The sequence below is a fragment of the Capsella rubella genome, unplaced genomic scaffold, assembly GCF_000375325.1.
Source record: "Capsella rubella cultivar Monte Gargano unplaced genomic scaffold, Caprub1_0 scaffold_4, whole genome shotgun sequence".
Taxonomy (NCBI): Eukaryota; Viridiplantae; Streptophyta; class Magnoliopsida; order Brassicales; family Brassicaceae; genus Capsella; species Capsella rubella.
The window spans coordinates 11,650,666-11,669,700 of NW_006238920.1; the positions used below are offsets into that span (position 1 = coordinate 11,650,666).

General features: G+C 35.3%; 6 protein-coding genes across 6 annotated transcripts; 4 read left to right on the forward strand and 2 right to left on the reverse strand.

The window, feature by feature from the left end:
• The first annotated feature begins 3,476 nt into the window (after positions 1–3,476).
• On the forward strand, positions 3,477–5,970 carry LOC17887607 (mannose-1-phosphate guanylyltransferase 1). The gene is made up of 5 exons (XM_006294386.2): positions 3,477–3,631; positions 4,218–4,360; positions 4,561–4,623; positions 4,706–4,945; positions 5,035–5,970. Exons 2-5 carry the CDS (start codon positions 4,250–4,252, stop codon positions 5,704–5,706), a joined length of 1,086 nt encoding a protein of 361 aa, XP_006294448.2. The 5' UTR covers positions 3,477–3,631; positions 4,218–4,249; the 3' UTR covers positions 5,707–5,970.
• Positions 5,971–6,267: 297 nt separating this feature from the next.
• LOC17889591 (ribonuclease 2) lies at positions 6,268–8,547 on the forward strand. Its single transcript, XM_006294762.2, has 9 exons — positions 6,268–6,493; positions 6,662–6,690; positions 6,784–6,857; positions 6,973–7,074; positions 7,232–7,235; positions 7,447–7,538; positions 7,816–7,977; positions 8,086–8,170; positions 8,304–8,547. The coding sequence occupies exons 1-9, from the start codon at positions 6,309–6,311 to the stop codon at positions 8,351–8,353; spliced, it is 783 nt and encodes a 260-aa protein (XP_006294824.1). The 5' UTR covers positions 6,268–6,308; the 3' UTR covers positions 8,354–8,547.
• Positions 8,548–8,655: 108 nt separating this feature from the next.
• Positions 8,656–9,126, reverse strand: LOC17887804. The gene has a single exon (XM_006296240.1). The coding sequence runs from the start codon at positions 9,124–9,126 to the stop codon at positions 8,656–8,658; it is 471 nt and encodes a 156-aa protein (XP_006296302.1).
• A 483-nt stretch (positions 9,127–9,609) lies between these two features.
• LOC17890136 (uncharacterized protein At2g39795, mitochondrial) lies at positions 9,610–10,662 on the forward strand. Its single transcript, XM_006295447.1, has 3 exons — positions 9,610–9,864; positions 10,044–10,372; positions 10,500–10,662. The coding sequence occupies exons 1-3, from the start codon at positions 9,610–9,612 to the stop codon at positions 10,660–10,662; spliced, it is 747 nt and encodes a 248-aa protein (XP_006295509.1).
• A 764-nt stretch (positions 10,663–11,426) lies between these two features.
• LOC17889101 (uncharacterized protein At2g39795, mitochondrial) lies at positions 11,427–12,894 on the forward strand. Its single transcript, XM_006295371.2, has 3 exons — positions 11,427–11,713; positions 12,157–12,497; positions 12,615–12,894. Exons 1-3 carry the CDS (start codon positions 11,462–11,464, stop codon positions 12,772–12,774), a joined length of 753 nt encoding a protein of 250 aa, XP_006295433.1. The 5' UTR covers positions 11,427–11,461; the 3' UTR covers positions 12,775–12,894.
• A 72-nt stretch (positions 12,895–12,966) lies between these two features.
• Positions 12,967–18,148, reverse strand: LOC17888155 (delta-1-pyrroline-5-carboxylate synthase A). Its single transcript, XM_006293302.2, has 20 exons — positions 17,975–18,148; positions 17,471–17,542; positions 17,183–17,286; positions 16,856–16,958; positions 16,580–16,741; positions 16,193–16,470; positions 15,832–15,982; positions 15,547–15,711; positions 15,354–15,431; positions 15,135–15,224; positions 14,970–15,056; positions 14,765–14,851; positions 14,581–14,677; positions 14,393–14,496; positions 14,213–14,288; positions 13,935–14,085; positions 13,766–13,834; positions 13,615–13,681; positions 13,459–13,529; positions 12,967–13,356 (listed from the first exon to the last, which is right to left on the reverse strand). The coding sequence occupies exons 1-20, from the start codon at positions 18,032–18,034 to the stop codon at positions 13,275–13,277; spliced, it is 2,154 nt and encodes a 717-aa protein (XP_006293364.2). The 5' UTR covers positions 18,035–18,148; the 3' UTR covers positions 12,967–13,274.
• Positions 18,149–19,035: the final 887 nt, after the last annotated feature.

The following is a 19,035-nucleotide window of genomic DNA, read 5'->3' on the forward strand; positions in this document are numbered from 1 at the left end:
AAAATAAGAAAAAGTTATTTGATAAATGTTTTAAATCGAAATTTTTATTTATATAGCAATCAAAACTGTTATATTACATATGTGTTGTATCAAATTTTCTTGATTCATAAGTATGAAAATATAAGTATAATATAAGTATATTCTTGATTCTGCGAGCTAATTCTAATTTATTGTGTGTTGAATAAAATTGAGTAGAAAAATATAGCTAATGCAAATTTATATCATTTCAGTTTTTATATTAAAGTGTGAGTTAAGAATTATTTGAATAAGAAAGAGGTAATAATATATTATTTTGGAAATTGTGTTACAATAAAATATTTAATTAAATATTTCATAATCAAAAAAGAAAATGCATATATATAAATGGATCTTTATAACTTAATTCTCTTGTTGTGCGATGATTGAAACTAATATAAGATAATATGTTAGATTTGTATCATACTTTCTAAAGATATTTATATCAAATTCTTAAAATGATTATTTCAATGATTTTTATGTCACATAAGAACATTAAAAAATAGAAAAAAATATTAAAGATACATGAATATAATGGAAGAGAGGGAGTGAATGTACTTATATGTTGATAATCAAAAATAGAAAATAGAGATGGAATTTTCAAGGAAAAAAAGATAAATTATAATAATGTAAGAAGTATATCAATATATCATATAGTCTCTAAAAGTTTCTACAGTTGAAATTTTATATAAGAATATTTTTTTTTTCAAAACTCATACAACAAAAATAAACAAAGCAACAAATTTCATAAAGAAGAGAATGAGAGAATGAGAGAATGATATAATGATATAATGAGAGAATGAGAGAATGATATAATGAGAAAATGAGTATATATAAGAAGATAAGTGATGGGAGTTACAATTTCATAAAACAATTATGGGAGTCAATTATAATTGATTGTGTATTGAAAAAATTGAATGGAAAATATAGTTAATGCAAATTTATGTTATTTCAGTTTTTATATTAAAGTGTGAGTTTAATATATATGATTAAATGTGTTTTGTGGTTTCTTTGTTTTTTTCTGTTTTATATTAAAGTGTGAATCAAATATATAATATTTTAAAAAGTTACATGCCATATTATTCACAAATCATATATATATATATATATATATGATAGTTATTCTTTGATTTAAATTCATTATATTATTTTCTCAACTGTTTGATAATAGAAAATTAAATAAATTTTGTTTGATAATCTCTTTAATTCTTCTCTTATAAATTAAATTTTAAAAATTAGAAATTATGTTATAAATAATTTATTACCCATATTAATAACTTTAAAATGTATCTTTAAAGGAGTAGGAAAAAAAACTTTAAAAATGTATCTTTAAAGGAGTAGGGAAAAAAAGTCATAGCAATTTTCTTTGAATAAAAAATTATAACAACTCCATTTTATGTTTAGCTTATATGATATTTAATTTAATTAGAAACTAAAATTAGGAAAAACATATTTTTGCAACAATTACACTTTTTAAAAAGCAAACCATACATATAACATATAACTTACAACACAAAATCATTAAAAATAATAACTAAATGTTAAATTATAAATTAATAAAAATAACACATGTCAGAAGCATAGAGCGACACATGTCGCGTTGTGAGGCAAAGTTAAGAAAAAACCTTGTCTTATTATATAAGATACTACATATACAAGCGTGTGTGTTGCATATGGGGTCACCGCATACAAGTGTGTGAGTCTCTGCGTTAGCGGCGCGTTTGATGGTGGCGTGTATATATCAAAATGGAATATGCTTTTTTAACGTTAAATCTGCGTTTCTTTATTCTTCTTTTCTTCATCCTAATTTAATACCTTAATAGCATCCTAATTTTAATACCACACTGTCTTAAGAAAGAAATAAAGGTAATAAGAATAAGAGAAAACGAAGGTAGCTTGTCGGTGTCACGTGGGGAAGAACATGTGAAAACATACTTATCTGCAAAACAATAATTAGGATTAAAGAATTAGGGTGTAAAACAAAAAGATTGAGAAAATGTGAAAAAATGTGATGGATCAGATTAGGTATATTCTTTCGAGCTCTTTTTAGTGTTCACAGCCTCAGCCACGATTCTTATCCAAAAGATTGGCCCCCCATAACAAAGACGTATTACACAATATTACAATAAGAATCGTTTTCTAAACTACTGCTCCATACTCAAATCGAATCTTAGGAGATTCTTCGATTACTAGATTACTAGCTAGAAGCCAAGTTTCTTAAAAGTCTAGACGACTTGACTTCTAGATTACCAAAACTTTGGCTCTTTTTTTTTTTTACATAATATGGCGACACTTCTGATGTAGAAATGTTACACCAGGCCAATTTTTACCCACAGATACATATCGAAAAGTTAGTTTGTGGAAAATAAAACTAACTAACAAAACAAGATCATCAATTCGACAAAAGAACGTAAGTTTTTATAATATTGAAACATATATACAGAAAATTTTGAATGATGATACAACTACTGATGGTCGATCGTAACTAATTGTATATTTTATTGATACATATATATATGGTCGATTGTGATCAATATTTAAAATGTATAATAATATTCGTAACACGAAATATATATATACATGAGATCATTATGCTGAATTTGGATTAAAACTTTAAAAGAGAATTTTTAGTCATGCATATCTATATATTGAAGAGAACGGCAAATCATGACTCATAATCAAATTTTAAAGTCATATTAGAAGGAATATATTATCACAAGTTTAGCTTAAATGATGTGACGTTACTGGTCTAATGGCTTGCAACTTCAGGTTTGGGTTCTTGACATATAAAAGGGGTTCGTAATTCAACTCCATTTATTCGTTTCAATAATAAGCTCATGAGAGTGATCATGTATCGCGAGCTATATACTCTAAGCCATTGTGCTCATTAATGTAATATTGTCTCATTCGTCTTACATATGTGGATTCATATGTCTCTCTTTATCCCACTTCGGCATGTGAACTTATGTATATCGGCTGGTCAACACTACTTCTATATAAATCCTATCAATGTTGTCCATCTGAGTGATCACACTACTTAATTACTACTACACCTGACCAAGAATGTTCATAAGTTATTTTTTATTCCTCCCTTTAAAATTTCATAATAAAGATTTTTTCTCCCTCAGAAACAAGTCATTTACAAATAAAAAAATGTATCATTGTTTATTTTCTTGGTTGCATTTATAATTGCAAAAATTAAATTTTCTGTCATATTTATTATTCGTATTAAATTTGTCAAGAACACCCTTAATTGGAGTGTAAGCGTCTCCGCGGACCTTTAATTAAATTTACTTCCTTCAACAAAAAAAAACGAAAAGTCAAAACTTCAACACGCAAAACAATACAATCAAAGGTTGGGTTCTACATATTAAAGTTTTTATTTTTATTTTGGTAAATACGCACTCTTTGGTTTCTCTTTTTATCAATGGTATATATAAAAACGAAAGGGGTCAGCTTTGTAAAGAAGTTGCCTTTCATTTGTTGCCAACGACCGCTCTTTCTTCATCACACAGCTCAGCCTGACGCTACGTTCAGGCTGATCTCTTCCATTTTCTTTACAGCCATTTCCCCCTAAATCTCAGATCTCTGATCTGGTGAGATCTCTTCCCCTAAGGTAAAATGCCCTGCAACTTCTTTTGGGTGTGTGATGCATGTCCCTTCGTTTTGAATTCTGTCGGTTTTTTCGTTTCATTTCGATTTTCTCGAGATTTGTACTCGATTTCGTCAATTCTCTGTGTTTTGGTTCGATGATATAATGTTCTATCCACTATGTTTTATCTTGAAATGATGAATTTTGTTTTGTTCGATCTGGGTTTAAGCTGTAATTTTTATTAAGGTCATTGATTTATTGTGTGATCCGACATTTTTATTGAGCTGTTGTTGTCTGATCAGCATCGGAATTTTGGAAAGAACACTTTTTTTTTGGTGTGTTGGGTTATCTGATGTAGTGTTTTTGTAACCTTATGATTTATTGAGTTGTGGATCTGAATTGAATTATCATTTCTCTTTGAATTGCTGTATAGCTTGTTATTTTTGTGTCTGATTACATCTGCTTTGATCAGATCTGAATGCTGTATAGCTTATTGTTTTTGTGGATGTTCTGTTTCTACCATGTTTTCTTCACCAGGTCTCTAAATTTACCATTTTCGTAATAGACTTTGTCTTTGTTAATTGTTAAGATCTGACGTTGGCATTTGCAGGAAAAAGAAGTTACGACAATCAAGGATTCAAGATGAAGGCACTCATTCTTGTTGGAGGTTTCGGCACTCGGTTGAGGCCATTGACTCTCAGTTTCCCAAAGCCCCTTGTTGATTTTGCTAATAAACCCATGATCCTTCATCAGGTAAGCTAGATTTAAATATTTGCTGTTGCAGGGTTTTATGGTGTTTATTTGTATTATTAATACTCAAGTTCATACCTGGTTTATCTTATTATATCTAGGAACAAAATAGTCAGATATATATATTTAGCTTCTTGTCCTTTTTCCAAGTTATATGCTCTCATGACTCTCTTGTTTTAACCGAGGCTTGTATTCTTGTGTAGATAGAGGCTCTTAAGGCAGTTGGAGTTGATGAAGTGGTTTTGGCCATCAATTACCAGCCTGAGGTAAAAACACTGTCTCCTAACTTTTCTTTGCAGCTATTTTCTGTTTACATGTTTGTATTTACTATTTGCTCTGTTTCGACAGGTGATGCTGAACTTCTTGAAAGACTTTGAAGCGAAGCTAGAAATCAAGATTACTTGCTCTCAGGAGACCGAGCCACTAGGTACGGCTGGTCCTTTGGCTCTAGCTAGAGACAAATTGGTTGACGGATCTGGAGAGCCCTTCTTTGTGCTTAACAGTGATGTGATTAGTGAGTACCCACTTAAGGAAATGCTTGAGTTTCACAAAACTCATGGCGGGGAAGCCTCCATTATGGTGACCAAGGTGAGATTATCGAACCTTAATAATCTCCTCTTACAGGATAAGTATGCTATTCAATTCGTGTAATGTTGACCAGCTTAAATTGGTTATAGGTGGATGAACCGTCAAAATATGGAGTGGTTGTTATGGAAGAGAGTACAGGAAGAGTTGAGAAGTTTGTGGAAAAGCCAAAACTGTATGTAGGTAACAAGATCAATGCTGGGATTTATCTTCTGAACCCATCAGTTCTTGATAAGATTGAGCTAAGACCAACTTCGATCGAAAAAGAGACTTTCCCTAAGATTGCAGCAGCTCAAGGGCTCTATGCGATGGTGCTACCAGGGTTCTGGATGGACATTGGGCAACCCCGTGACTACATAACGGGTTTGAGACTCTACTTAGACTCTCTGAGAAAGAAATCCCCTGCCAAATTAACCAGTGGTTCACACATTGTTGGGAACGTTCTTGTTGACGAAACCGCTAAGATTGGGGAAGGATGTTTGATTGGACCAGACGTTGCCATTGGCCCAGGCTGCATTGTAGAGTCAGGAGTTAGACTCTCGCGCTGCACAGTGATGCGTGGGGTGCGCATCAAGAAGCACGCATGTATCTCGAGCAGTATCATCGGGTGGCACTCGACGGTTGGGCAATGGGCCAGGATTGAGAACATGACGATCCTCGGGGAAGATGTACATGTGAGCGATGAGATCTATAGCAACGGAGGAGTTGTGTTGCCACACAAGGAGATCAAAACAAACATCTTGAAGCCAGAGATAGTGATGTGAAAAAATGTGATATTATTATTGTTATGTGCAACCTTTGTTTTTTTTTTTTTTTTGAGTCTTTTATCTTTCTCAGCTCTTCCGTTAATTCTTATTTGGCTTTTGAATAAGCATCAATCAAAACACTGTATATCTTCTTAGGGTCATTTGGTGTTTTGTTTCTTCTATCTTATTTTTTTTTGTAACTTATAAAAAAAACCTTTCTCATGTATGATGTATCTGAGAAACTTTTGAGTATCATTCATTATGAAAGCTTTTTCTTCGATCTGAGTATGGTTTCATGTTTCTTTGATGTAGAACATTATTTGTAGCTAGTGATGGGCTAGGAATGGTCGCACTAAACTAGCAATGTACCATTCAGATAAGGGAAACAGGACAGGTCTTTCGAAATTAGAAGCAACAACAGTTGTGTTGTTACGACAGACTCTTGTTGATTTTAAAATTTTCTCAAAGATCCCATTTTATCCGAATCTAGGCGAAGAGGAATATTCGTTGAAAGGAAAAGACTAAAATACCCTTGATTTCCCTCCACATAAAGATACAGTGACCCAATCAATCTGAACCGGAGCTAACTAAAATACGGTTTTGCATCCAATTTAGAGTCAATGGCGTCGCGTACATGTCTTCTCTTCCTTCTCGTTGCGTTTCTCGCCGGAGCATTTGCCGCGGACGTCATCGAAGTCAACAGATCTCAGAGGGAGTTCGATTATTTCGCTCTCTCTCTTCAATGGCCTGGAACCTACTGCCGCGGAACTCGCCATTGCTGCTCCAAAAACGCTTGCTGCAGAGGGTAAGTTTCCCTCGATCTTCAATCTCAGATTCAAATTGTTGTTATCTCGATCAATGTCTTTTCGTGTAGCTGAAGGATCTGAACGACTTAATTCATAAGATGTTGGAATCAAAACAGAGATTAGATTGGATCAATCTTGATTAAGTTTCTAACTTTTTTCTTTTCCAGCTCTAATGCTCCAACTCAGTTCACCATCCGTAAGTCAAAAACTCTTTCAATCTTTAGTTTCAGTTTTCAGGAATCATAATGTGTGTGTTTGAGTTTGAAACTATGCAATCTTGATCTTGTAGATGGGTTATGGCCTGACTACAACGACGGTTCATGGCCTTCTTGTTGTTATCGATCTGACTTTAATGAGAAAGAGGTAAAACATTCATAATTTGTTACTTGTTAAGTTATATATACTGATGGATGGTATACAAAATCATGTCTTTATATCTTAATAATAAAGTTTCTAAAAGGAGAATAAAAATTTGCAGATCTCAACGTTGATGGATGGCCTTGACAAGTACTGGCCTAGTCTTAGTTGTGGTTCTCCATCTACATGTCATGGTGGAAAAGGTTCATTCTGGGGCCATGAGGTGATTGTTTTTTCACTTCTATTATATATAACTTTTCATAGTGGATTGGTGTTTCCATGATTCCATCTCCCATCACCTTGACTTTTTAGTCTTCACCAAAACTAACTGAGTTTCCTTTGTTGGTTGTCATGTATCTCTTTGCAATACACGCTGGCAGTGGGGTAATTATCTTCAATTTTTACTTCTTTTTACTGAATGTTTTACTCTATAGTAATGATATAGAGTTTGATTCTTAGAGAGCTCCATGCTTGATCGCAGAACCTTTTGCTCAACGTGTGTTAGTTAGCAACTATACGTTCTGGTTTAGTTATGCTAATTCGATAACATAGGTTCTTCTCTAACGGTTGTGCTGATAATCTTTCTTATCTTCAGAGAAACATGGGACTTGTTCTTCTCCTGTTTTTCATGATGAGTATAATTACTTCCTTGCCACTCTTAATCTCTACTTGAAGTATAATCTCACGGTAAGTGTTCTCAGAGTTACGTTTATGCTGTGATTTGAATGCTGAGTGGACTAGTTAAATAAAAAAGTTGGGTATACACAAGATTTCCATGAGTTAGTTCATGTTTGCTTTCATACTTGTGCAATGGAGTTTTTATAAATGTAAATGATCATACATCTGATATATCCTCTGCTCTGTCAGTTTATCATTTTGCTGAAGAATTTTTGTACATTTTTTTCTCTATGGGATAAGTTCTTAATGCCAGTTTAAAATCTCTGCATCTGTAAATATTGAATAGGATGTCCTTTATAAAGCTGGCTATGTTGCTTCCAACAGCGAAAAGTATCCTCTGGGAGGTATCGTAACTGCCATTCAGAATGAATATCATATCACCCCTGAAGTGCAATGCAAAAAAGATGCAATCGACGAAATACGTATATGCTTCTATAAAGATTTTAAGGTCAGTGTCCGACATCTCTTTCATCTTAGCTTTTCCTGGTTCAAAATTAAAACATTTTGTTAGACTGTGAGAATAGCACCAGTTTCTGACTGTTTTTCATGACTACAGCTCAGGGACTGTGTTGGTTCAAAAGAATTGACATCGAGAAAATCATGTCCCAAGTACGTAAGTTTGCCGGAATACACGCCACTAGGTAAGTAATCATAGAATGTAAACCATCCTTTTAATATCTTGAAGGAGGCATAATTGCAAGATCAACATGAGATAAGTAATGGATATATGATAAGAACTAATGTGCTGCCTTATATATTTTCTGTATTATGCAGATGGTGAGGGTATGGTTCTGAAGATGCCAACAGAAAGAGAAGCTCTTTGAATGGGGAGCTTTATCATCTTCTTAGAGGCAATACATACATGTCTCTGATGTTGTAATTTTACAACCAATCCTATAAACAATGAATAAAGATTGGCTTATTATTGTTCTGTGGGATATGAATCATTACTGATAAATCAAGTTTCTTTCTAACAATGGAAATATCAGAAAGATCCATAAGATTCAAATTCTATCAACATTCGAGTTCTCTGCTTTATGAATGAAAACTATAAGTTGTTTTAAGGAGAATACTGCAAACAGTTTAAATTATTAAAAAACACTACAATCGTATAAACTCCAAGTTATCAATCATCTCGTAGTTCCAAAGACAATGCTAGAGTGCCTGTATCCACGACACATAGATCGCTGTTCAAATCGATGAGACGGGCTGCACCAAAGAACTTGCCATCCGTTGGCAATCGAACCTTTGCCCTACCTATCACAACAGCTCCTTGTGACGTTGCAGGATCTCTACAAGAATTCTTTCTAAGTAATTCTATGTAAAGATATTTTGCTGGAAAATCTAAAGGAATCACCAATTCTGTATCATAGTTCCAATAGTTGCCTTTGGGAACCCATACTTGTGTTGAGTATGGATCCATAGGGTCTGTCCATGCAATAACTTTGTAGTAGTTCGGATGTTGCAAAAGGTTCTTGTCATCGGTTGTGAATGCTCGAAATATTTTCACGATTAACTTTGTTTCTATGTGATCATCGATCTTTCTCTTCCCTTGACGAATTAGTCGTTTCCTTTTATGCCGCGCTGTGTTTGTCATTGAGAAAGAGTAATATAATATCAAGATTTTGGTTGTCTTAGGGCTTGGAAATTTCACTATTTATATATATATAGTTTTGATCAGCAATATCATATCCTTATTATTGAAAAAGGTAAAAAAGGGATTGAAGAAGAAGATAAGGCTAGTTTCGTCCGTTCTGTTTATCAACAATGCATAAATAATAGTTTCTTGATATTTTTTTCCACATACGGTTAGTACACAAATTCACCCAAACAAAATCGTTTACCTTAACAACAAGTCACGTTATACTGTATATGGTTTAGATGTGATTTGGCTAGGGTTTTAACTTTTAAATTAACCAACGAACCGAACTGGCTTGAGATGACGTACTAATTCAATCCCTGTGAAACCCTAAACAAACACTTGAAACGCTATATAAATAAACCCTTTTGAAACCTAAAAAAACCCGTGAACCTCAAAAATCTTCACAGAAGCAAAGAAGAGAGAATCAGTAAATCACACATGGCTTTGGCTTTATGCGCTGTACGCAGATCAGCATCTAAGTTTGCTTCCGTGTGTGGTGGTCGAGTCCAAATGATCTCCGCCGCTATGAACCGTCCGTCTCTAGCTCTCAACCCGTCACAGCTGCGTCCCTTTGTCTCTCGTAGCTTTTCTTACCCAATGGGTGCTGATCAGCTGAACTCCGAGCAAACGCTTATCCGTGAGATTGACTCCGAGATCAATTCTGCTTATCAAATCAATGATGATACGGATGAGGTAAGTTCTTGAGTCGTAGCTTGTTCCTCACGAAACAGAAATTGGTTTTACAGTACTTTGTTTTTGATGACATGCATGTTAGATTGTGCGCGCTGATTATAGTTAATTACTAAATTTTGACACGATATTTGTCTCTGTTTAAGACTGTTTTTTTTTTTGTTATTTATAATTGGGAGCAGTATGAAGAGACGACTCCAGAAATCTTACCTTTCAGAATTGAAGATGATGGAGGTAAGACCGTGACATTGACTAGAGACTACGAAGGGGAACACATCAAAGTTGTAGTAGGCATGCCTGGTGAAACTCTTGATCCTTCTTATTATGGAAATGGTGATCATGATTATAAGATTCCACTAACCGTGAATGTTACCAAGAAGAGTGGACTCAGCCTCCAGTTTCGCTGCACGGTTATGGATGATGATATCGAAATAAATGATGTATTTGTGGATCAGTCGGGGGATTCTTTGAAAGATCAACGAGAGGATGATGAACGGTCATCTGATTTCAAGTAAGCTTTGTGAATAATTAAATGAAAATGTAATGTAAGGTTGTATAGACATGCTCACATGCATGAGCAGAAAGGTTATGTATTAATGTTGTTTTTTTTTCTTTGTTTTTTTCATCGCCTTTTGCAGAGACGCGGAATATAAACTGCGGATGGCGTTCCACGATTATCTAGAAACTAGATTGACAAAAGGCACAAGTTCATTTTTGTATGAGTACATGACGAGTGGGGACAAGCGACGGCACTTGTTATGGTTGAAGGATATTAAGACGTTTTTGGATGATCAATCTTAAACTTGGAGAGAATCAAAAACTTTCATATGGTTTTTTTTTTAGCATTTTGCATTTGAGATCTTTTTTAACACTTTCCATTTGAGATTTTTTTTAGCACTTTGCATTTGTGAATTTATTTATATTGGTAATGAATTTTTATGTTTAGATATGCCAGTTTTTTTTTATATTTTATTTATTAAAAGAGTTGAGATGCGAATTTGGTTATTCATATTTTAAATGAAACGAAAATTAGGAGTAGAATCGTGATGATGAAAATCTTCCTACTTTTATTTTGGTTAAACAAAATATAAAGATAAAATATAGGGATATTCTGTTACTCAATCACACATAACTAGTAACATCATAAACATTACATAATTAATTAATTTACACATAATATTGGTACAAAAATTCACGACAATTTAAAGAAAATAAAAGATATGGCTTACGATCAATATATTATTATCATTTTATTCACTTCAATATATATATTTCTTTTTGATAAGAATTTATTGGCATCTAAGCTAATTAACCTAATCAATCAGGAGAATAATTTCACTACCATAAAAAAATCAATTAGGAGAATAAAAAAACAACTAACTAAATCAATAATCTTAATAAAATGTTTTGTATTTTACGGATTTTGTTAGAATGTAATTTGGTTGGTTGTTTTGATTTAATACCGAACCGGCCAACCGAACCGAACCGGGCTGTTACGGAGCGGAGCCTCAGCTTCGATCGCTGCTAAAACCTTAAAAGTTAAAACCCTTAAAAGTCCATTTTCTTCACAGAAGAGAGCATCAATCCAATCAAAATCACCATGGCTTTGGCTTGGTCCGCTGTACGCAGGTCAGCTTCTAAGCTTGCTTCCGTGTGTGGTGGTAGAGTCCGATATATCTCCTCTGCTGTTAATCGCCCGAATCTAGCTCGCAACTCATCTAGTCTGAGTCCCTTCGTCTCTCGCGACTTTCTTTACTCGACGGCTATTGATCGAATGAGCTCCGAGCAAACGCTTATCCGAGTAATTGACTCCGAGATCAACTCTGCTTTGCAATCCGGTGATATCGATGTGGTAAAATTTTCGCATTTCTTGCTATGTTTCATTTTACTGAGAAAGCAAGCTTAGTTGGGTCTTCTTATGAAATCATTGGTTTTTCTTACTTGTAAATGTTTCAGTTTCTTTGTATAGGCAGTGGCTTGCCTAATTTTGGTCTTTACAATGCATTTTGCTTTAGAAGCTTGTTGAAAGGTTCTTCATTTATTGAAACTTTAATCATATGCTGTGTTTTCCAAACTGTATTGATTTCTGGGGATGTCGATAATGATCATTAGATCTTACTATCTTAGTCAGCAATTAGCAGATACATGGGAAGGCGATTTAGTTTTCCGGTTTCGTGTTTGCATTTGACTCTGCTTCTTTACATTGCATAACATTCTTATGCGTAGAAGATATATCTATCTGTTGACACTCTTTTATTTCTGACATTATATTGGGGTTTGGTTGGTTGGGAGCAGGATGAAGAGATGACTCCAGGAAGCTTCCCTTTCAAAATTGAAGACAATCCTGGACAGCAGAATGTAACATTGACTAGGGACTACAATGGGGAACATATTAAAGTTGTAGTAAGCATGCCTAGTCTTGTTACTGATGAAAATGATGACGATGCTGAGGATGATGATGGTCCTAGTAATGAATCAAGTATTCCACTAGTTGTGACTATTACCAAGAAGAGTGGACTCAGCTTAGAGTTTAGCTGCATGGCTTTTCCTGATGAGATTGCTATAGATGCTTTATCTGTGAAACAACCAGGGGATTCTTTGGAGGATCAAATGGCAAATGAAGGGCCTGATTTCGAGTAAGCCTTTGTGGACCAACAACTCTATAGAATTAAAGCAAGTTGATGGGTTTATCTTTATAGGCATGATGAGCAGAGTGTTTATAATGCTGTTTTGTGTTCCATTGCCTTTTGCAGAGACTTGGACGAGAATCTGAAGAAGACGTTCTACAAGTTTTTGGAGATCAGAGGAGTGAAAGCAAGCACCACGAATTTCTTGCACGAGTACATGATGAGAAAAGTGAACCGAGAGTATTTGTCATGGTTGAAGAATGTTAAGGAGTTTATGGAAGAGTGAAATGTAAGGTCGACACCTATGTAGCTAAGAATGAGATTACAAAGTCTCACCTTGTGTTCATTGTTAGCATTCAAATGTAGTACACTCTTTGAGAATTAATGGTAATGACTTTCCAGTTCAGATTCGACTTGCAATTCCCAATGCAAATTGAAACTCAAATCCTAAGATGTTTATAGGTAAAGGAAATGGAAGTGTAGCAAAGTCTTCATAAACACCAGGAAACGTGTAGGTAGCTTACAATGACAAGAAGAGAAGCTAATAAAATGTTCTTCATCTTACTTATGAGCAAGACCAAGTGGTAAAATGGATCTTATTTTTGGTGCAATCCTAAACCCTAAATCAAAACCACTACATAAGCGAGGGTTTCAATAATAAGTAGTAGTAACAATAATAATAATAGGATATGATACTAATCAGAGAGGAAACAAAAAGCCCATCCTCCTCTGTGTCTCTCCTCAAGTCTCAACCAAAACACACACACAAACACTCAAACTCTTCTTTTAGGCTTGGATGGGAATGTCCTGATGGGTGTAAACAATTCCATTGTCTCCGTCCACAACTTGTCCTTTTCCTCTCAGTATCCTGCAACCATTTCACCATGATAATTAAACTGAAGCTAAGAAAAGAAGCTCACTTTGGGGGCTAAATTGCCATAAATTTTGTGTTTAGTAAGTAAAATTGTACCATCTTGTTGTAAGTAATCCTTCAACTCCAACTGGACCACGAGCATGGATCCTGCCTGTACTTACTCCCACCTGCACATCACAATAGAAATTCTTCATCACTCACGCTTCCTCTCTTTAATTTTCTTTTGATATGTGGGCTATGTCTCTGACTTACCTCAGCACCAAGTCCAAATCTAAAACCATCTGAGAATCTTGTGCTTGCGTTGTGGAAAACAGCAGCACTATTCAAGGACACACATCTTACAGTCAGTTACCAAGAAAAATCAAAGACAAATAGTATGCAAGTTTAACATCCCGTAATTTACCTGTCCACTTGACGAAGGAATAGCTCTGCAACTTCGGGATCCTCTGCTACAATGCAGTCTGTGTGTGCACTGCTCGCAACAACATACAATACGAGATAAAGAGTGAACCTTTCCACTAACATATGCAAAAAAAAAATTAAAATCAACGTCTGTTATGTCAAGTTTCTACCTCCCATGTCGGTGAATGTGATCTATAGCACCATAAACGTCTTCTACAACTTCAACGGTGCAAGCCTTGGAACAGTATTCATGGTTGAACGTCCGTGCTTCTGGTATGTTCAGTATTGCACTTGCCCTTGGTCCACCATACAAAGTGACTCCTGCAGTTTAATGAAGATTTCCATGAAATGGCCACTCAACTTTTATAATATAAAAGCTACATATATCTAGAAGTCATCGTTAATGAAGGTATGAAGAGGAAGAATCAATTTTCCATTTATGATTTACCATTGCTCTGCAGGGCAAAAATAAGCTCATTGAGCACTGCATTATGCTCTAGATCCTTATGCACAAGAAGGGTTTCCTGAAAAGACGAGGTAAAGAGAAGATGAAATGAGTCAGATGAACTTAAAAACCCCACTGCATTACTGAAATCTCAATGGAAGGTAAAAAATTATGTTCTCTTACCATTGCATTACAGGCTGCTGGATAGTCTAACTTTGCATCAGAGACTATGCGCTTTGCCATATCAGTATCACAAGACTTGTCGACATATACATGACAGATTCCATCTGCAAGGACACAATTAAGCCACCGTTACTCTCTAGTACAATCCAAGTACAGAATTGTATGGAAAACCAAACTTGAAACCTTACCAGCATGACCTAGCACAGGGATTTTTGTAGTATTTTTTATCTGAGTAACAAGCTTGTTGCTGCCTCTTGGGATCACAAGATCAATAACATCATCAAGCTATAACACAAATTCAAATGGTGAGCTCCAGTTTAACAAAGGATATAAGACTTGTTTGTAGCTCACTGTTTGCGAATCTGTGTTTACCTGGAGCAAATCAGGAATCTCTTCCCTTGAAGTCACAAGTCCAATGAGTTTACCCCCGACAGTCTCTGGAATTGCATCAGTGATCACCTAGGAAATTACCATGAAATTAAAAGAGTTAAAAGAGCAGAAGTATATTTATTTTGAGAAAGCCATATAATGATTAATCTGGATAGTAATGCAAGCTATGAAATCTGAGGCCGTGTACCTTGTGTAAGATAGCATTTGACCGCCGGGCTTCCTTTCCACCCTTCAATAAGAGACCATTTCCACTCCGGATGGCAAGTGAAGCTATCTGTTTGGTTTGTGGATAAAGCACAGCTTTAGCAAATTTACATATTAAGAAGGAAACAGAATTTGACTCTTAATATACCTGTACAAGTGCATCAGGTCGTGATTCAAATACAATCAGAAGTACGCCTAATGGGGATGAGGTCTTCTCTAAGACAAGACCATCAGCCACCTGTAAAAGGATTTGCCACAATGAACAAAAAGCGTAAACGACTATTATATGTCAACTAATAATACTCATATCTTTTATTTAACTTTTAATATGTATTTAACAATATGATAACAATTTTCCTCTGATCACCTCTGTTTTCTTCAAAACACGGCCAATTGGATCTTCCATTTCAGCTAGCTTACGAACTGAGCCTGCAAGGCTTGAGATCTATCAAGCACAAGATGAAGAAGCATTAGACAAAAATGGCTCATAACGAGAGGTAAACTGGATATGGCATAGCAACAATAAGCAAATATCTATCATGCCATGAAAACTGTTTTACCTTTCCAGGCGTCATAACTAAGCGAGCCACCAACGATTCTTCCAACCCAGCCTCTTGTGCTGCAGCAACATCTAACTCATTCTCAGCTTTGATTGTTGTTTCATTTGCTTCAAGAGCATCGGCAATATCAAGCAGAATTTTTTTCCTATCTTCTGAAGATAGGGCCTGTAGCAAATTGCAAAGAAAATTAAGTACATCTGTGCTGAGCAAGAACTTTTCTGACATTACCAAAATGAAAAAGACTATACATAGCATCGGTCATGAAAATAGAAGCTCTAACATTACCTGAAGCTTTCTAGAACTCTCCCTTGCTGCAACAGCCATGTCACGAGCACTAGAATCTGTGATAGGAGCCCATAAACGAGCATCTTGATGGAATAAGGTTCCAACACGCAGTCCTCTGAGGACTTTGTCTATGTTCTCAGCTGAGTACCCACTTCAAAAGCAAGAAAAGAAAACAATTATTCATCTAACAAAATATGTTTAGCTTATTGCTGAAAAGAACATATATTGTGGTGGTACTGAGAGGACATTAGATTTGTTGTATGAAAGGTCAGATACTGAAATCGAGATCAGAAACAGTCAACAAATATAAAAAAGCATATCACAGTATAATTAAGCATGATGATCCTAGAAGGGCCCTCACCTGGTTATGATGACAGGGATCCCAGCATAAGCTGCATTCACTGCAGCTTTGACTTTAGCGGTCATACCCCCTCTCCCTAATCTTGATTTGTCGCCGAATGTAATCTCGTCTTGATGCTTTTCTTTAACAAACGTGTGGATCAACTTTGAGTTAGGATCACTTGGAGGGCCTGTGTAAAGACCTTCAACGTCACTCAGGAGAATCAGAAGATCAGCTTTCAGTTCAAGCGCTAGTAGAGCAGCTAAGCTGTCGTTGTCCCAGAAAATACCAGAAGAATCCTACATATTATCAGGTGCAATGAAGTTTAACATTAGACAACAAGATTCAAAGAACGCCAGCTGATAATTAAAATTTCAAGTCACAAGGGACAAAAGACAGTCAGCAAACCTGATATGGGGCTCTTCGGGTGCTAATAGCATCATTCTCATTGAAAATTGGAATAACCCTCAAATCCAGCATAGACTTGACGGTCTCATTAAGTTGCTTCCTGAATTCCTTGTCTCTAAAACTACTGTCATTCACCAGAAGCTGAGCCGCGGTCACATCCAGCTAGCCAAAGGAAAACAATAGCATCAATCTCTGGATATGTTACACAAGAATCTACAAGACAAAAACATATAGTTCTTTTCAACTGTTATCAAGTAAAAAATTTGGAAAAATCACCTGGTCGAACATGGTCTCGTAATAAGCCATAAGACTGCTTTGTCCAACACCAGCACAAGCCTTCCCATCAAGTTCAGTCTGAGGCTTCTGAAGATCCGCAAAGCTGAAAAATCCATTAAGAAAAGCAAACTCATCAGCAAAAGAAAAAAAAAGAAAAAAAACTTTCAGATATAAAAAGAAAAACACAGAAACACATGTCACTGTTATAGCAGAAACATAAGCCAAAATGGTCCATTCATCACCACTTTTTTTTGTTTTTCTTTTCTTTCCAAACGTTTGCAAGGGAAAAGGGATTAATAAAAGATTAGCCATTTATTATTGCTTAACCTGCTATTGACTAATTGTCGATATCGAAGCCTTTGCCGGCCAAGGCCAACCGCACCAGATGACACCAATATCACCTCAAATCCATCCGAGTTTAATTCCGCAAGCTGACATTATATTTTATTTTTTATCAACAAAATTAAAGGTGCACACATGAATCATTCACATGTCTTTCGTGAACAAAAAATATAAACCTTTTCTTGATACAATTCTGGTATAATCAAAAAAGCAAATAATTAACAGTTTGATGATTTAAGGGAAATTAAAAAATAATTATAATAAACAAATCACCTGTTCACACAGTGCTCCCAAGCGACCAAGAGCCAATCTTCCACCTTTTCCAGTCACAACTGCGGTCCCAACCTTTTACATAATAGTAATACCCAAAAAAAAAAAACAAAAAAATATTAATCACCAAAAAAATTCCTACGAATATTCTGATTATTCATTCATTCGTCTCTACTGACATGCAAATTAAGATTCATATGAGAGACGTTTCGATACAGATTCACGAAAGCATTTCAATAAGCAGAGAGTTAAAAAGATGCACTTCAAATTAATATTAGTAATCATTTTGACATTACCACTGATTACCTCAGTGACGAAAACAACTAAAAATGAAATTAAACATAACACTACACCAATCCAAATCCAACGACGAACACTACACAGATCAGACGAACACCCATAAATAAATAATAAAATCAAACAAATGAATTAAAAACAAAATCTGAAAATGCGAACGTACAGATTAGTATCTGATAGAAATATATACGGAGAGAGAGAGAGAGGTACCTTGACGACGATACGCTTGACGTCTCTGGCGAAAGCGCGTGAACGATCTAACTCCTCCATTGCCGTCGTCTCGCCTACCAAAACCACACACACACAGAAGAAGGAAGGAGCTAAGTGAGTAGTGAGACCACCGCGTTTTTTTTTTTGGAGAAAGGTGAGAAAAATATCTGGTGAGGGAAAGGTGGAGATCAACAAGGAAGAGATGAAGGGGTTTATAAACACCTACAACGCCAGAGACCCAGGCTCAGTTACCAAACCACGACCCGCCACGTGTGCGACTAAGGGCAGATCTGGTATTTTAGATACTGACAAATGAAGTGGCGCGTGTTCGTTGGCTGGCGTAGGGTAAGAGGTTTAGGGTGCGATGTAGAGGATAGATGCTAAGGGGGTGATGGGTATTTTGGGAAATAAACAAAAATCGGCGGCTGAGGAAGCGCCGTGGACGTGAACAACATACAACACAAAAAGGCAAAACGGAGATGGAGAGCAGAGAAGAGGACAAGTTAAATCCGGACAGCAATGCATAGTTTTTCCAAGATGACGTATCTCTATAGTTTAAAATAAAAATAAAGAGAGAGATATGGAAATCACAATTTCTATTTTTATGCGGCGCCACAACACTCTCTTTAATCATTATTGTTCTAGTATAATATAATTGTGTTGTGTGACATATAGCATTAGAGTGTAATGATCAATTGTATAATGTATCTGTTGAAATCATCATGATTCTAAGTATAATATCTCATATTAAAACGTTTCTTTCATTTCTCTCAAACCTAATTTAGAAAACATATTTTATACTCTTGTTATATCTACACTTATTTGCTATCAAATTTCACAAATTTAGACAGATTTCAAAACTTCCCATTTCACATACGAAATATATCTTTCGTTTTTATAACAATCAGCAATTTTGATCAGTTTGCTAAGTAGCCTAAAACACACGTATTGGCTATAAAAAAAAAAAAAAAAAAATTGGACCAAATCATTTTAAACCGGTTAACAGATAAGCTTCCATGAAGTCGTTCGAAGAGTTCTTGTGACTTGAAATTAATAAAACT

Excerpts from the sequence above, each read along its gene's own strand:
- LOC17887804 (XM_006296240.1), bottom strand. The coding sequence starts at position 9,126 with ATGACAAACACAGCGCGGCATAAAAGGAAACGACTAATTCGTCAAGGG.
- LOC17889591 (XM_006294762.2), top strand. The coding sequence starts at position 6,309 with ATGGCGTCGCGTACATGTCTTCTCTTCCTTCTCGTTGCGTTTCTCGCC. Across the intron at positions 7,539-7,815 it reads ACTTGAAGTATAATCTCACG|GATGTCCTTTATAAAGCTGG; the intron begins GTAAGTGTTCTC and ends AATATTGAATAG. Across the intron at positions 7,978-8,085 it reads GCTTCTATAAAGATTTTAAG|CTCAGGGACTGTGTTGGTTC; the intron begins GTCAGTGTCCGA and ends TCATGACTACAG.
- LOC17888155 (XM_006293302.2), bottom strand. The coding sequence starts at position 18,034 with ATGGAGGAGTTAGATCGTTCACGCGCTTTCGCCAGAGACGTCAAGCGT. Across the intron at positions 16,471-16,579 it reads CCCGAAGAGCCCCATATCAG|GATTCTTCTGGTATTTTCTG; the intron begins GTTTGCTGACTG and ends GATAATATGTAG. Across the intron at positions 14,497-14,580 it reads CCCTGTGCTAGGTCATGCTG|ATGGAATCTGTCATGTATAT; the intron begins GTAAGGTTTCAA and ends GTGTCCTTGCAG.
- LOC17890136 (XM_006295447.1), top strand. The coding sequence starts at position 9,610 with ATGGCTTTGGCTTTATGCGCTGTACGCAGATCAGCATCTAAGTTTGCT. Across the intron at positions 9,865-10,043 it reads TCAATGATGATACGGATGAG|TATGAAGAGACGACTCCAGA; the intron begins GTAAGTTCTTGA and ends AATTGGGAGCAG. Across the intron at positions 10,373-10,499 it reads GAACGGTCATCTGATTTCAA|AGACGCGGAATATAAACTGC; the intron begins GTAAGCTTTGTG and ends CGCCTTTTGCAG.
- LOC17889101 (XM_006295371.2), top strand. The coding sequence starts at position 11,462 with ATGGCTTTGGCTTGGTCCGCTGTACGCAGGTCAGCTTCTAAGCTTGCT. Across the intron at positions 11,714-12,156 it reads AATCCGGTGATATCGATGTG|GATGAAGAGATGACTCCAGG; the intron begins GTAAAATTTTCG and ends GGTTGGGAGCAG. Across the intron at positions 12,498-12,614 it reads AATGAAGGGCCTGATTTCGA|AGACTTGGACGAGAATCTGA; the intron begins GTAAGCCTTTGT and ends TGCCTTTTGCAG.
- LOC17887607 (XM_006294386.2), top strand. The coding sequence starts at position 4,250 with ATGAAGGCACTCATTCTTGTTGGAGGTTTCGGCACTCGGTTGAGGCCA. Across the intron at positions 4,361-4,560 it reads AACCCATGATCCTTCATCAG|ATAGAGGCTCTTAAGGCAGT; the intron begins GTAAGCTAGATT and ends ATTCTTGTGTAG. Across the intron at positions 4,624-4,705 it reads CCATCAATTACCAGCCTGAG|GTGATGCTGAACTTCTTGAA; the intron begins GTAAAAACACTG and ends CTGTTTCGACAG.